Below are 16,074 nucleotides of genomic sequence, written 5' to 3' on the forward strand. Positions count from 1 at the left end.
AAACTTAAATTTACAATATTTTATTTATCTAGTGACTTATTTTTTACTTTCATTTTCTGCATTTTGTCATTCAATTTTTTTTCTGTTAAATTAAGTGATTTTAGATGTATATAAGGACTTAGGCTATGATATAGTGGGATATTAAACATTATTCTGTAAGTACAGTATGACATAGCATGTGTTTCGACTTGCGTACATTTTCAACTAAGAACATCCTCAGAAACGGAACCTGTTCGTAACCTGGAAACCCCTGTATAGAAAACTGACATTGAAATACAGCTTCACTAGTTGGACAAATAATATTTTCATTTTAGTGTACAGGTACAGTATTGTAGTTTTTCTTCTCACTGTGAAGTACTGATTCCAGCAAATATTGTACAAAGAGCTTATGAGGAGCAGTAAGGTATACACCTCAGATTTAATGTACAGTGCCCTCAGAAACAACATACAGGTGGTCAAGACAGACAACCCACTAGGCTACTTAATCTAGACTGATCCATTCCCCTGATGCCTTCATATTACTGTACATTCTCCTCTACTTTCCCCTTCCAGGATGCTGGTTGTGTCTCCAACACTCATATTCCCTTTATCTCATTAATGTGTACAGTACAGTACAGTACTGCACTGTACAGTACTGCACTGTACAGTACTGTACTGCACTGTACAGTATAGTACAGTACAGTACAGTACAGTACAGTACAGTACAGTACTGCACTGTACAGTACAGTACAGTACAGTACAGTACAGTACGGTACTGCACTGTACAAACAAAGCCAAATGGAACTTTTATGATGAATTTAGCGATGAAAATCTATCAATCTGTCTACTTTGTTATTCAACTGAATTTTCCTTTTATATCTATAACTTCTAAATAAACTTTCTACATTTTTATAATTACTAAATATATGTACATGTATTACAGATCAACATAAGTTAAGTGTATGACATAAATTTTTTGACTAAACAAAATAACGTCTCTAATTTCATTCTAGTGTCCCGGGGTATCTGTACTGTACAGTACTATATAGAGGAACAAAAACACAATCCTTCATTCCTTCACCTACATCTATTAATATCTTACAGCTCTCCATGCTAAGTGGTCTCTTTCAGCCTCTCTCAACAGAGTTAAGAGCTTGATAAGAGACCTCATGGCATGAAGACCTGCCATGAAGTAATCACAATTTAAAGACACAAGCATTGGAAATGGCTGTATAAGGAAGATGGTGATGATGATAGCTTACTTGACATTGAGACTGGAGTTATGTGGCTGGTTGATCATCCACGCACGACATATAGGATACAGGGGCGATGTCTCGTCAAACTGGGCCAGGTCTACGCTGCGGTCGAACATCCGCATCACAAAGGTGTGGTGGAAGCCCGAATCTCTCAGATCTATCTCCTTTCGCCGACGCTTCCGAGGAGGACGAGACCCTCGATTGCCCGATATGCCGACCTTGGTGCTGTAAGTAAATAAAATATTTCAAATGTACAATGCACTGCCCACCAGTATGCCTCCTATACCTTCATTCCCACATTGCACCCAACATATTCCTATTTGTACCCAACATACTCCTACTTGCACCCAATATATTCTTTCTCCCACACAATGCACTAATACTTGCCCTTTACAACACTCCTTCCTGTGCCAAACACACTCCAACCAATGCACAGTTATCAAATAAGTTTTTACTCCAAATCAAATTTATGGCGATCATAAACAATATATTTTATCTCACAAGACCTCATAATGACAATGCTATGCTACACTATTTCCAGTTCACAATTACTTCATGATTTAACCTACTCTAAGCCATCTCCCACCACAGTCACTTCTCCATTTCCTCCATATTCACCTTCACTTAAATCACCTTTGCTCTTACTTATCTCTCTACTGGCACACGAGGAGGTTGACCATGGCACGCCGAGTGATTTAAAAAATATATTACCGAATAAAAAATATATACACCTAGACCCCGACTTACGACTACGTGGACTTACGACCGTCGGGACTTACGACCGCCTCAGATATCCACACGCATTTTCTATACCGAAACGTTTCCAGTTAATGTAGTCTCCATGTATAATTAGAAAATTATGGGGGCCCCATGTGCATTCAGCTGACTACATTAAAGGTTAAGTGCTCAGTCACACTGTATCCATTCCTTATTATTTATTACTTTCACTGTACTGTATCCATTCATCATTATTCATTACTTTTACTGTACTGTATTTCATTGTAGATTTTTTATTTATCTATATCGGACTTACGACCATATCGGACTTACGACCTGGATTTGGGTCCCTAACCCCGTCGTAAGTCGGGGTACATCCCAGATTCATTTCCCAATTAGAACTGAAAATATAAAATTGCCATTTCAAATAGACAAACTGATAAATGAACTAGCGCATATACTGTATTACCAGTGCTTTCGAGATAGTGTAACTAGAGAGTACCCGTCCAGCAACCACTCGACTACAGCTACTGACTATCACACCCAGTGTTATCATCTTAGCATCACCCTGAATACGTATATGTTCACCTGTTCTCTTTCTCGGATATTTTCTCTAAGAAATTGGAGTATACAGTACAAAATAATTATAGACTGAATGTTATTATTTGGGATATCACTTATATTGAAATTACACAATCATTTTTTTACTAACACTCAATCCAGAGAGTTTTGGAAATCTGGTGTGAGTTTATATTTCTAGTTGGCAACAATGGATATTCAGATCGTCAGGCACAGTCAGTGTACTTTTAGCTGTGGTGACGTGAGTTGTGCCTAATTAAGTGTCCACAATGGCAGCTGCCCGGTCCTTTAACAACCCTGGACGATGGACTTTGGATTTATTCTGCATAAAGATCAAGCTGTGTGATCTTTGTTGTGGGAATGTTGTTTGCCGACATTGAGTGTAAAGCAAAATTTTGAAACGAAGCATGAGAAGACATTTAAGAAAAATGCTGACAAAGCAGCAAAAATCATGAAACTCAGGCCAGATACAAAGTTTCTCTTTGTACTTTTGTTAAACATGGTAAACATGGAAAACCATTTACTGATGGGGATTATATAAAGGAGGATTTCCTCAACAGCTCTGAAGCTTTATTTAGTGATTTTTCAAACAAACACACAATAATCTCAAGGATAAAAGACATGCCTGTTTCTGCTAGGAGTGTAGAGAGGCACATATCAGACATGGCTGCAAATATAAGTCAACAGTAAACTGTTGCATTAACAAATGCAACAACGTTCAGTGTGGCTCTTGATGAGTGTGTTGATATTAATGACATTCCACATTTAACTGCTGTTGCCAGGTACAGTGACACATAAGTGCACAAGGAGCTATGCTGCTTAAAACCTATGGAAGGCACTACCCAGGGAAATGGCATTGTTAAAACGTTCTCTAATTATTTTGAGGAGAGAGGAGTTAACATTAAGAAAATATTTCCAGTTACAACGGACAGCACTCCGGTAATGGTAGGAAAACAAAAGTGATTTGCCAAGCTAATTGATGATAAAATTGGGCACCCCCATCCTGAAGTTGCATTGCATTATTCATCAAGATAATCTTTTGGTCAGAATTTTGAAATCAGTTCATCTTAGGTGATGGCCACTGTGACAAAAATTTTGAATCTTCTTGTTGCACGATCTGCTCTTACACACAGATAATTTCGGTCTTTTCTTGATGAGATGGGGTATGTGTACCGAGACATACCCCTTCACTGCAGTGTTAATGGGTTAAGTTGTGGGAAGGTTTTATAATGATTTGTGGAATGCTTGACAAAATCGAAACCTTTTTGACAGAAAAGGGTAAAAAAATACCCAGAGCTGGAAGAGGACTAGTGGTTAGTGGAACTTAAGTTTCTGTCAGACATCATCAAACACCTCAATGATCTCAACCTTCACCTGCAGGGTGTAGGACAGACAGTAAGGGAACTGTATGACACTTGGAAGAGTTTTGTTGCAAAGTTAGCAGTTTACTTGGTGGATATTGAAACTGCATCTTTCCACTACTTCAAGCACCTGAAGTTATGGTCCGCACATACAGTGACCCCTCGTTTAACGAACACCTCGGTTAACGTAATTTCGATTAACGAACTGCCTTCCATAAGGATCTTCAATTCGGTTAACGAAAAAAATTTCGCTTAACGAACTTCTTACGAACCGACCTCAACATGTTTTCGCTTGCACTGACCGGGCAACCAGCTTTAGTATCAGTCCGCCAATACATTAATCGGTTCTAGGGCTTAAATTCCTTACTATTTTTGTAAATATCAAGAAGTTTATACTATTCAATAATTTTAAAAGTTTAATATTCAATTTTTTAGTCATTTTAACAATTATTGAACAAAATTGAAGGTAAAGTGACTAGTTTAATGCGCGGCATCCAGCCTCTTAACACAGCAAACAGGCGTCAGTCTCTCTCTGTTTTCACTGGAGGTAACATCTTGCTTGAGACTCTCTTCAACTAAACGCTTTTTTTCTGTGTTTCCAAGCAAATTATTGGTCATTTTGAAAATTATTTTACATATTGACAATATATAGTGCAGTGCAGTGTTACTTTAAAGAAAATATTCTTTATTTACAGCTAGTTTAACTTTGAAAAATACGTGTTGCCATTGTTTGAATCCAGCATGGGGCCTAAGAGATCAAGAAAAGTGATTTCAATCCAAATGAAGCAGGAAATAATAAAAAAACACGAACAAGGTATTAAATCAAATGCGCTATGCAAAGAATATGGCATGTCGGCATCAACTGTGTCGACAATTCTTGCACAAAAAGACAAATTTAAGGAAGTGAACGTGAGAGACAAATCTACAAGAGTGTTTAAAAGTAGATCCCTAATCGTAGAAACTGAGAGGTTACTTATCATCTGGATTAGGGAAAAACAGATGAAAGGTGATTCAGTTTCTGGTGATTTCATTTGTGAAAGAGCCAGGGAGATTTATGAACATTTAAAGACAGATCAACCTGGTTCTTCAGGAACAGAATTTGAAGATTTTCGGGCTAGCAAAGGCTGGTTCGAAAAATTTAAGAAAAGAAGTGACATTTTAAGTGTTGTTAGGCATGGTGAAGCTGCTAGTGCTGATAAAGAAGGGGCAGCAAAGTTTTTAATTGAATTTAAAAAACTGATGGAAGAAGAAAATTATCTTCCACAGCAAGTGTTCAATGTTGACGAAACTGGGCTGTTCTGGAAAAAGATGCCCAAAAGAACATTCATCACCAAGGATGAAGCCTCTTTACCTGGGCATAAACCCATGAAAGACCGTCTCACTCTATTGCTTGGTGCCAATGCTTCAGGGGATTTCCGACTGAAGCCTATGCTTGTCTACCACTCTGAAAACCCCAGGGTGTTCAAGCAACAGAAAGTGGTAAGAACAATGCTTGGAGTTTATTGGAAGTCCAACCGTAAGGCATGGGTGACAAGACAGTTCTTTAATGAATGGGCTGTTGATGTGTTTTGCCCCTCTGTCAAGAGCTACCTAACCACCAATAAACTTCCTTTAAAGGCTCTTCTCCTCATGGATAATGCTCCTGGTCATGACCCTGACCTTGCCAGAAATTTGGAGTATCAATTTGACTTTGTGAAAGTGTTGTTTTTGCCTCCAAACACTACATCACTCATACAGCCAATGGACCAGAATGTGATCAGCAACTTCAAGAAGTTGTACATGAAGAAAATGTTTAGGAGGTGTCATCAGGCAACTTCCATTGATCCTGAACTAACACTGAAACAGTTCTGGAAGACACAATTCAACGTCCTGGAGGCTGTAAAATTGATTGTGTCATCATGGCAAGAAGTCTCCAATAGAACCCTCAATTCTTCATGGAAAGCACTGTGGCCATCAGTAGTCCATGATTTTGAGGGATTTGAGGATGACACAGAGTTGGACCAGGAGATTGTGTCCATTGGTCAGTCATTGGGTCTTGAAGTGGAGGAGAAGGATGTGGAAGAGCTTGTGATGTCTCATGAGGAGGAACTTACTCCTAATGACTTGAAGGAACTGGATGAGATGTTACGGGTAGAGGCTGACAGTGGTGAGGAGGAAATTGAAAGTGATGACCATATGTCAGCTAAACAGTTGAAAGATGTGATTTACCACTGGGAGAAGTTCAGGGAACTGGCTTCAAAGCACCCAGAAGTGGAAAAACTGAACTAACTTTGTGTCATGTTGAGGACTCAGTGGTCTCCTTCTTTAAACATAAGTTAATGGTGAGGAGGACAGATGCCCCACAGACCACAATTGACACTTTCTTCAGTAAAAGGCAGAGGGAACAAGATGCTAGCCCTCAGCCTTCCACTTCAAGAAGGAGAGAGGATGTTCATGGTGGAGAATCTGTCAGTCCAGAGGTTCCTGACATTTTCATGGAAGGTGACTCACCTTCCAAGAAGCAGTAAAATGCTTCTCCTCCACCTCCACTTCCTTCTCTTCTCCCTTCTCCTCCTGCACCTCCCACTTCAAATGCACATCATCACCATCATCCAGGAGCCTTCTACATACACACCTCAAAGTAAGTAAATTTTTCCGCCATTTTTGTTGAAGTTAGGAAATTTTCGGTGAGCTGGAACCAATTACCCAAAAACCCATTGAAACAATGGTTTCGGTTAACGAACGTTTCGGTTAACGAACGACCTTCTGGAACGGATTGAGTTCGTTAACCGAGGGGCCACTGTATTCTATTAGTGTTACAGAAATTGCAGTGTACCGTACATGCAAGACCTGAAAGCATCTCTGCCAGATTTCAAGACTTCCAGCACATTGGCCCAATGTTTTATTTTTTAATTAAGCCAGAAAACTTTCATGAGAGTGACTTGGAATTGTCTGTCTTTGAATGGATGGAAATAGGGGACCTGGAGATGCAATCGATCGATTTTAAGTGATCTTCATTATGAAAAGCAAAGTTTGTGGAAGTTTATGGAACTACGGAAATTGCACGAAAGGACAAGAGCAGCCATGAGGCTTCCATCCTAAGCAGCTGGGCATCCATACAAGAAAAATATGCTTGTATGAAAAAGGTTGCCTTCACACAGCCTTCAGCCTTTGGGTCTACTTATCTATGTAAGCAGATATTCTCGCACATAAAGTATATCTTCAGCCCCCATTTCAACCAACTCACAACGGAACACTCCGGGGAGTGTGTGCAACTCAAGGTGTCCAGATATACCCCCAATATAGCAACGCTGAGCAAGAGGCAGCAGGGACAGGGACCACACTAAAATGGTGAGAGCATCTGATATTTATAACACTTAAAAGAAGCTACAAGTATATCTTATTATACTTATGTGTAATTGCATTCCGATTATAAAGGAATTTTTATCAATACTATATTGTACATACGGACAATAATTTACATATTGACAATAAAAATTTTTGAATTAATTGTAAACTGGTACAGTGTGTTATGCTGACCCCTACTCTACTGTATTACCTTCACACCAAGTACTTCCATAACATTGTTTGTTTACTTTATCATCCTACAGTCTGTTACCCCTGATATCTTTTCACATAAGATGAACTAAAACAAGTCATCTGCTATGGGTGATGTTTCCTATACATGGGCATTTCATGAATAGGTTAATAGGACACAGATGAACTTTTTCTACAACACCTATCATCTACAGCAGGGGTGGGCAATTATTTTGACTGGCGGGCCACTTCATGAATTTTGGTAGACGCCGCGGGCCAGAGACTTAATATAGACGCAAATGCATTGTATTTGCACAAAATAAAGCCCTGTATTTATGTATATAGGATGTAAGTAAAATATTAAGTAGCATACATAGATATTTTGGGGAAATAAATATGTCACTTCTTAGCTTGTATCTTTTATTATTGATAATAATGCTAATACAAATACCAATATTAATACTACTAATAATAATATAGAGTTATGGTGCAGTAAATTTGGTATTTTAAGTGCATTAACGTAACTGTCATAACAGAAGAGAATCGATATTATAAGTTGAAATAATTAGTCTCTTGAGACGTTGTCTTTACTCTTCCCTAGGGAGGTGGTGGTAGGGTTGAGTTGGTCAGGTCTGATCACAGCTATCCTGCTTCGTCTGGCTTCCCTAGGGAGGTGGTGGTTGGGTGGAGTCATGTCAAATTGTAGCTGTTCCTGATCGGCTGATCTATGATGTCACTGCTGCAGACTGCTTGAAAAATGTATTTAATACAGTTTAATATTTATTGTTGCTTCTTCATAAATTAAGGATAATATAATTAAGTTTTAATGGTTGAAAATAAGGAAAAAGCAAGTCAAAGCACCAATATGTAATTTATTAAAATATTTTAAAGTATGTTCATATGTCATATTATATTTTGAAATTGTTTAGTATCTTGATAAGAATATTTAACTTACTCAGTGGGACGAATGACAGCGTTGATGATTGCTGACCAGACCATTGAAGTCAGGTGTTGCCTCCGTTGTTGCAATGAAAAGTACTTGTTCAAGGTGATCATCAGTCTTGCAGATCTAAGTTTTGATTTATTCAGCTTCATTATCGAAAATGTCTGCTCACATATGTATGTAGATCCAAACAGCACAAGCATTCTTTGAGCATGAGCCTTTAGTTTTGGAAATGCACAGTCATTAAGAGAGGCATAGAATTTGGGAAGTCACTGTTTTCATCTGCTCAGAAAGCAAAGGATCACATTGCATGTCAATAAGCTCGAGTTGTAGGTCAACTGGGGCTTTGTCAACATCAAATGAGAAGGGAGAAGACACCAAAAACAGGTCATTTTCAATTAATTTGAAATCATGGAATCTGCGTGAAAATTCGGCATGCAAGTCAAGTAGCTGCAATGAGTACTTCTGTACATTTTGATCACAAACTTCAATCTGTTGTAAGGTTGCAAAGTGAGCAAATTGTTTGTTCGTAATCTGACGAAACAAAAGAAGTAATTTCTTCATGAAAGCTTTGACACTGCTGTACAAATCATGTGCAAAAGCCCCCTTCCCTTGTAGCTTTGAATTCAGGTCATTCATATGACCCATGATATCAACAGCAAATGCAAAATCAGAGAGCCATTTCTCATCATTCAACTGTGGGAAATCTATAGCATTCTGTTTCATGTCCAAAAATAAGCCAATCTCTTCTTTCAATTCCCAAACTCTTTTCAGGATTTTTCCCAAACTAAGCCACCTCACATTTGTGTGATACAGAACATCCGTATGATCAGATTCCAAGTCTTCAAGCAGGGTTATAAACTGCCTGTGATTTAATCCTCTTGCTCGAATGTAATTAACCACTTTCACAACTGTGTCAACGACATGGCTTAAATTTAAAACACTCTTACAAAGGACTTCTTGATGAATAATGCAGTGCAAAAGACAATGCAAAAAGACAATATTTTGTTCTGCATTTGTTTCTCTGACTTGATCTTGAATTCTTTTTAGCAATCCAACATTTTTACCTGTCAGATTTGGCCCTCCATCGGTGGTCACATTTACCAGTTTGTTCCATTCTACTCCTAATTTCAAAAGACAATTATTTACTGCCTCCAATAAATCTTCTCCAGTTGTTGTTCCTTTCAGTGACTGCATTGATACCATTTCTTCTGTGATCTCAAAATATTTGGTGATGCCTCGAATGAAAATTAACAACTGTGCTGTGTCTCTGACATCACAACTTTCATCAAGTGCCAGTGAATAGTATTCAAAAGTCCTTACTTTCTCTTTAAACTGCAGATACATGTTCTCAGCAATGTTCTCAACACGTCTTACAGTTGTTCGCCTTGACAAACATACATTCTCAAACTGGTTTTTCTTGTCTGGACATAAAATAGAGGCAGAATCAATCATACATTCCTTTATAAATTCTCCTTCAGAGAATGGCTTGCTGTTTTTGGCAATCTTGTGAGCAATCACATAACTCACTTTTGTAATATCATCCTTGGATGCAAATTGTTTTCTGAAAATATTTTTGTTGTTGTAATTGAACAACCATCTCGTTAGCTTTCTTCCTCTTTTGTTCATCAGAAAATTTTTCATATTTACTGGAGTGCTTGGTCTCAAAGTGGCGCTTTAAGTTGTAATTCTTTAGCATTGCCACACTTTCTCTGCAAATTAAACACACTGCTGGTCAAATGGTCAAGAATTATGGGTCTCTCGGGTAAGGGTTCACTGACCTCCATTTGCCTAATTCCAAATCCTAATCCTTATAGATAACCACATTTGAAGTATTCACAACAGGGTGGCCAACTCTCACATAATAATGATCCTTTCTAAGATTTTAAATTTTTTTTTTTTTTTTTTATATCTTTATCCACATGCAGTGGCGGGCCACATTTGGCCAGCGGGCCGTATCTTGCCCACCCCTGATCTACAGTATATACTGTACATCCTTTCACCAGTGTTTTATAAAATATTACTTAAAATTGTTGGGGAAATAAAATTCTGGATTATAAACAGACAAGGAAAACTCTGGCAAAGTTAGTTGAAATAAAACCATCTGGTTATACAGTACATCATCTACTTGTATGTCTCCACTGACCTGTCATTAAATTTTACCCACTTTTGGCATCATAATACCTTTGTTGATGACTGGCAAATGCATTATCACCATCAAATTATTTGTTTTAAATTAAACGTTGTCAAAAGAACCAAGTGTGCACTGTGACAATGTTGAGGCACAGTGGAATAACATTGCAAAGAAACTTAGATAATTATTCATAAGAAGTTCTCTCAACAAATAAGATCAAAACACCAAGAATGAACAAGAGCATCAGTACCCCATTAGATAAAAAATACACTTTGAGTTATGACAATGGAGCATAGGATGGTGACAGAGACATACTGAAACTAGGAACCAAGAGAGTGTGAAGAAAGAGCAAGTAAAACAATGTTTGGAAGTTAACAAGAAAAATATAGAAAGATGGACACAATGAAGACAAAGATGAAAAATACAAACCCCCAAATTCTGAAAGTATGTGAAGAATCACCCAAACATCAAAACTGTACAGTACAGGCAAAACAGATTTAAAGACTAAGAGAAAGTACAAGTTTTTGTACAGTTCGGTTGATCTAAAGTGTATGGGTAATTAACAACAAGGCCAGACTCGGAAGCATACTAACACTTGTTCAAAGGAGCTCTGAGGAACCAATAAACCACTTGGTCAATGCAGAAGTGGCAGTCTTGGATAAGTTTATGATGATTAAGGGTCAAGCTATACAGTAGTAGCCAGAAGCCTTCATCCAGAATCAAAATAAAAAAAGAACTATAGGTAAAATAACACTAGAAGAGAGCCAGTACAAGAGGTCCTCCTACAGTAGGGATCACAGGACACCTTTATACTCCCTAAGGAATTTATAACTGGGAAATTTCCTCTCTTTCACTCAATGTAGGAGTGTATGAAGGTGTGCATGGTGGAAGAAATGTGGGAGGAGAAAGAATTCTTGAGTTCAGGGATGCAATGAACATGGTTGAATGCAAATTATTGTACTAGGCTGATTATGCTTGAGTCATGTGGAACAACTACACAGATTGATTACTCTCTAGTTAGGGAATCAGAGAAAAAGTTTGTTTGGGCTGTATTGATTATAGTGGAAGAAGAATGTGTCCTGCACCACATGTTGTTTAAAAGGCACAAATAAAGGAATAGGGTGTATGTTCAAAGAAGGAGACTGTCAACGTTGAAGGGATAAAATGCAAGAGAAACATTTTAAGTTGAGTTGAGGAAGCTGGAAACATTCAGTGAGAGTGAAAGTAGCAAGATGCTGGGCCAAAATAAAGGATGTTCTGAAAAGTGTGGCTGGACATAGGGCCCAGCCAAGCATGCAGTAATATGGTGGTGGAATGATGAGGCACAGAACGATAAGGAGAAAAGAAGATTGTATAAGGCCTGGAGATGGGTGTTAACAAGGAGGAGTACCTGGAGGACAAGCATAGGGCCAGAAACAAGGCTAAGAAGCATATACAGGTTGCATTTGCAGTTATTTTCAACACTCTGACAGACCAATTTCACCCAAGATCTAATGTAAATGGGCCAATGATGAGGAGCAAATCATCCATCTTAGAAATTCACCAAAAATCAAAATTTTCAACTATTGCGGCCGGTAAGGTCACAAATTGCATCCCAATTTCTCCCCGTTTTCTCTCAGGCATGGCGGAGACCCGAGACTGACAAATACACCCCATCACACTCTCTGTGCAGTGTCATATTGAAAATACCCCTCATTACTGTACTTTGACTGTGTCCACAAGAATAATATTTTCAGTACCCTCAAAATGGAAATGATAAATGAGAAAATAAAAAAAGGGGGAAAAACTAGCAAGACAGCCCCAGCAATAATGAGACGGTATGCAGGAGTCAAGTTTACCCCCCCACCCCCCACCAAAAAAAAACGTGCTGTAGCTGCAGAATTGTCAGGCCACAAATATTTTGAGTCTGATACTGAAGTGATTTAGATATACTGTACTGTAGTAGTATTATTGCTTGTGACACAGTTACTGTACTGACAACAGTGATGAACTGTTCAATGATAGAAGGGAGGCAGCTGGGCCTCTATCAGTGGTCTAGGTGAGCACCACAGCTCTGGTCACATCACTAATGGTTGTAATGTAGCTTATTTATTTATTATGGTAAACATTAAAAAATAATTACTTGAGACCAGAAATAACACAAATGTTTATAAATGTTTAAACCAAAATAAACATTATTCTCTAAAAACTAGATTAGTAATGGCTATTCAGTGTTCATTGCATATAAAATTTTAGAATGATCATTCACAAACATTAAAGTGTAAAAAAAACAATATAAGAACATTACACTGGTAAATAGCATCACAAATTAGAATTATGTGTGAACATTTAAAGATGCCTAACTGACAGAGAGCACCTGATGCAATTAGCATATGCTGCCAGTACCATTCACCAGACCTGTCAAAGTGTTAATACTGTATTGTAGACACAAGAAGATAGGCATTCAGAATAGCCAGATAATGTGGTTGGGGATAATGGGGAAATGAAGGATGCCGGGAGAAAATGCTATAATCAACCACTGAATGAGTAGTATAGGGCAGAACAGTCGGCCCTTAACATACGTGGGTTTATAATACACGGATTTGCAAATACGCAGATTGCCCCGCCGGAGGAATATTCTGTACATTGAAGTAATTGAAGTACATTCAAATCGCGCGCCATTCAACTCGCGCGCGGCACCTCACACGGGACACCGCCCGCTCCCGCAACCTCACACACACACACACACATAGCTCTCCCTCACTCAGTCAGTCTCGCTGTAACCACGCTTGTGTTGACACCAGCATTGTAGTTGCAAAAATATTACATTTCCGTGAATGTATTATATCAAGCACAGTATGAAAAGAATATCACTAATATAAGAGTATTTTAACCGAAAACTACTGAAAAACGAGTAACATATCTTGAACATCAGAAGGTTAGGTAAAGTCTTTTGTTTTCATGTAGTTTATCCTAATTTACATTGAAATGCATTATGTTTCAGCAAAACTACTATTTATTTCTGAGAATATGGAAATGTAATATTTTGCTGAAATGACGTGACGACAGCAGTGAAAGATTTTAAAGATTAAAAGCGCTAAAGATAAATATCGTTAATATTTTCACAAAAATCAGATAAACAGTTTTTTTTAACTGAAAACCATTCAGTGTTTATTACGGGTAACATCTTTTTGAACGAAAGAAAGCGAAAGTCATTGTTTTGAAGTCACAATTTTATCCTACTTCACTGTAATACGTGACGCTATTTCAGCAAAAATATTACATTTCCGTGAATGTAGTATATCACATGTGCATGAATATAATATCATTGTAATATAACAGTATTTTTAACAGAAAACTATTAAAAAACGGCGAGTAAATATTCTTGAACATTGGAAGGTGAGGTAAAGTCTTTGTTTTCGCCAAGTATTTTATCCTATTTTTACATTGAAATACATCAATGCTTTCAGCAAAAACTATTATTTATTTCTAAGAATAGTATTCATTCAGGCACAAAGCTTGTGTAAAATATACATGTGCTGTAACATTGTTTTAATTGAAAACGATCAGAGGTTTTGGGTGCTTAAGACGATGACAAGGAAAATGATTGGATGGATTTTAATGAAAATATTCAGAAAAGACCCCTGGCACTGTCAAGAAAGTGACTGCTGAAGGCTTCCTGGGACAGACTCTAGGATTAGGGAGCTAATTGAGAGCACGACATCAGAGTTTAATCGAGGAGGATCTACAGGAGTTAGTAAGACTGGCAAGGAAGAGGGAAGCTTAAAAGGGAAAGAGGTGATGAGCAAAAGAGCACCAAGAAATAACGTTGGAGAAGTTGGGGGAGATGACCAGGAATATTGAGGCACTGAAAAACCTGCCTTATAGTATGGACCTCTATGAAAAGGGCTCGAAATTCGCGCGAGATGGATGGATTGCCGGCCCATACAAAAACATTATGGAAGAAATGGAAGAAGAGACGGCTAACCTCTATCACCATGTTCTTTTTGATCACCAAGGAGAGATTTAACACCATCAATCACTGGCGGCAGTGAGGAGAAGCAGCTGAATCCACAGTCGCCTCTACCTCTTCACCACCTGTTATGGGAAATTGAGCATTGATGAGTCCGATGACCTCATTTGTCGCGAGAGGATAGGTACTGTACAGTAAAGGAATTTTATCTCTTTTTTTAATAGCTTTTTTCTGCTATGTTTATTGTTTAAAATGTATTGTTAACAGTACAGTTCAGTACTGTACATAGGAAGTGGAGGTGCAGTTATTCACACAAAACATTTGTGTTCGCTATCGCAGTAGTGAGACTTTGAGGAGGTGGAGGAGGGAGCAGAGGAGCGAGTTGGGGAGGAGTATAATCTTTTACTGGAGTAGGGATTTTTTAGTGGGGAGATGCCAGCTAAAGTACATTACGGGTGTATTAAATTTGTTTTTATAGCTATTTTTGCATTTTAATATTAAATATTGCATTACGCCTGAACAAAACTACCATTTATTTTGAGAAATGATGGAATATTTTTGTTGAAAAATGATGTACGATACAGTGAAAGAATTGTGATTTAAAATACAGACAAGTGAATGGTTATTAAAAAACTGTTGCATCGTATATGTGAATTTATAGAATATTATTGTATAACAGTTTTTAACTGAAAACCATTCGGTGCCGGCTACGTAACATCTTTTGAACGAAGAAAGAGAAAGTCATTAAGCTATTACTTTCCATTGTAATACGCACGCTATTCCGTGCAAAAATATTAATTTCCATATTTATTTCTGAGAATACCTATATTCATTCAGTCACAGTTAAGGTAAAATATACTTGTGATGTAATATTTTAATGAAAATACAGTATCGTAGTTTTCTTTTGTTTGAAATTTAATTAACAAAGATTGATGTTTCAAATGTAATGAACAAAAATTTATGTACAGTATCTATAAATAAACTTGAATAAATGAATACTTTGTTTTACATCGTCCTGTGCTACCATACCATGGATTTGGCTACTTTGGGCTTGTTATGATGACGCAAGAGATCTGCCCTGGCAAGTGTACCGACACTCACAGCTGGTGGTGCGTTGGTGCATCGTTTCCATTGTTTACTGGTAGTTACTGGTAAATATTTTTCAACCTAACGAAACTATTACCCATTTAGAGGTCGACCCCCAATTTTTTGCCAAATAATTTGGTCTTAAAAACTTGAACTACACACAGGTATATACGGTAAACAAGGACATGGGGGGACCATGTTTTTTTTTTTTTGGAAGGGGGGAGGCCAGCACATATACGCGGATTTTTAACATCCACGGGTATCTCTGTTACGTAACCCCCGCGTATGTTAAGGGCCGACTGTATAGGAGTAGCAGACCCAGCACAGGGGCCATGACCAAGGATTGAAAGAGAATGGGTGGAGAAAGTAGTTGACAAAAATAAAGAAAGGAAAGACAGTTGGAAGTTCAAAAATAGTTGCAGAAATGCTGAAAGCATCAGGTGATGTAGGCATGTCGGTGGTGACAGAATTGACTAATGCCGTCTTGATGGATGCACTGTTCCAGACAAGTGTTGAAAGAATTATCAAGAATACTTACAAAGGTAAAGGGG

General features: G+C 37.9%; 1 protein-coding gene across 1 annotated transcript in view; it reads right to left on the reverse strand.

Moving 5' to 3' along the window:
• LOC121873810 (protein lin-37 homolog) overlaps positions 1 to 16,074 on the reverse strand; it is a 47,849-nt gene that overhangs the window by 16,822 nt on the left and 14,953 nt on the right. The window contains exon 3 of the mRNA XM_042377515.1: positions 1,242 to 1,460. Within this exon, the coding sequence (XP_042233449.1) occupies positions 1,242 to 1,460 (219 nt within the window). The remainder of the gene's footprint in view (positions 1 to 1,241; positions 1,461 to 16,074) is intronic.

Source organism: Homarus americanus, unplaced genomic scaffold (genome assembly GCF_018991925.1).
Source record: "Homarus americanus isolate GMGI-L3 unplaced genomic scaffold, GMGI_Hamer_2.0 scaffold25827, whole genome shotgun sequence".
Classification (NCBI taxonomy): domain Eukaryota; kingdom Metazoa; phylum Arthropoda; class Malacostraca; order Decapoda; family Nephropidae; genus Homarus; species Homarus americanus.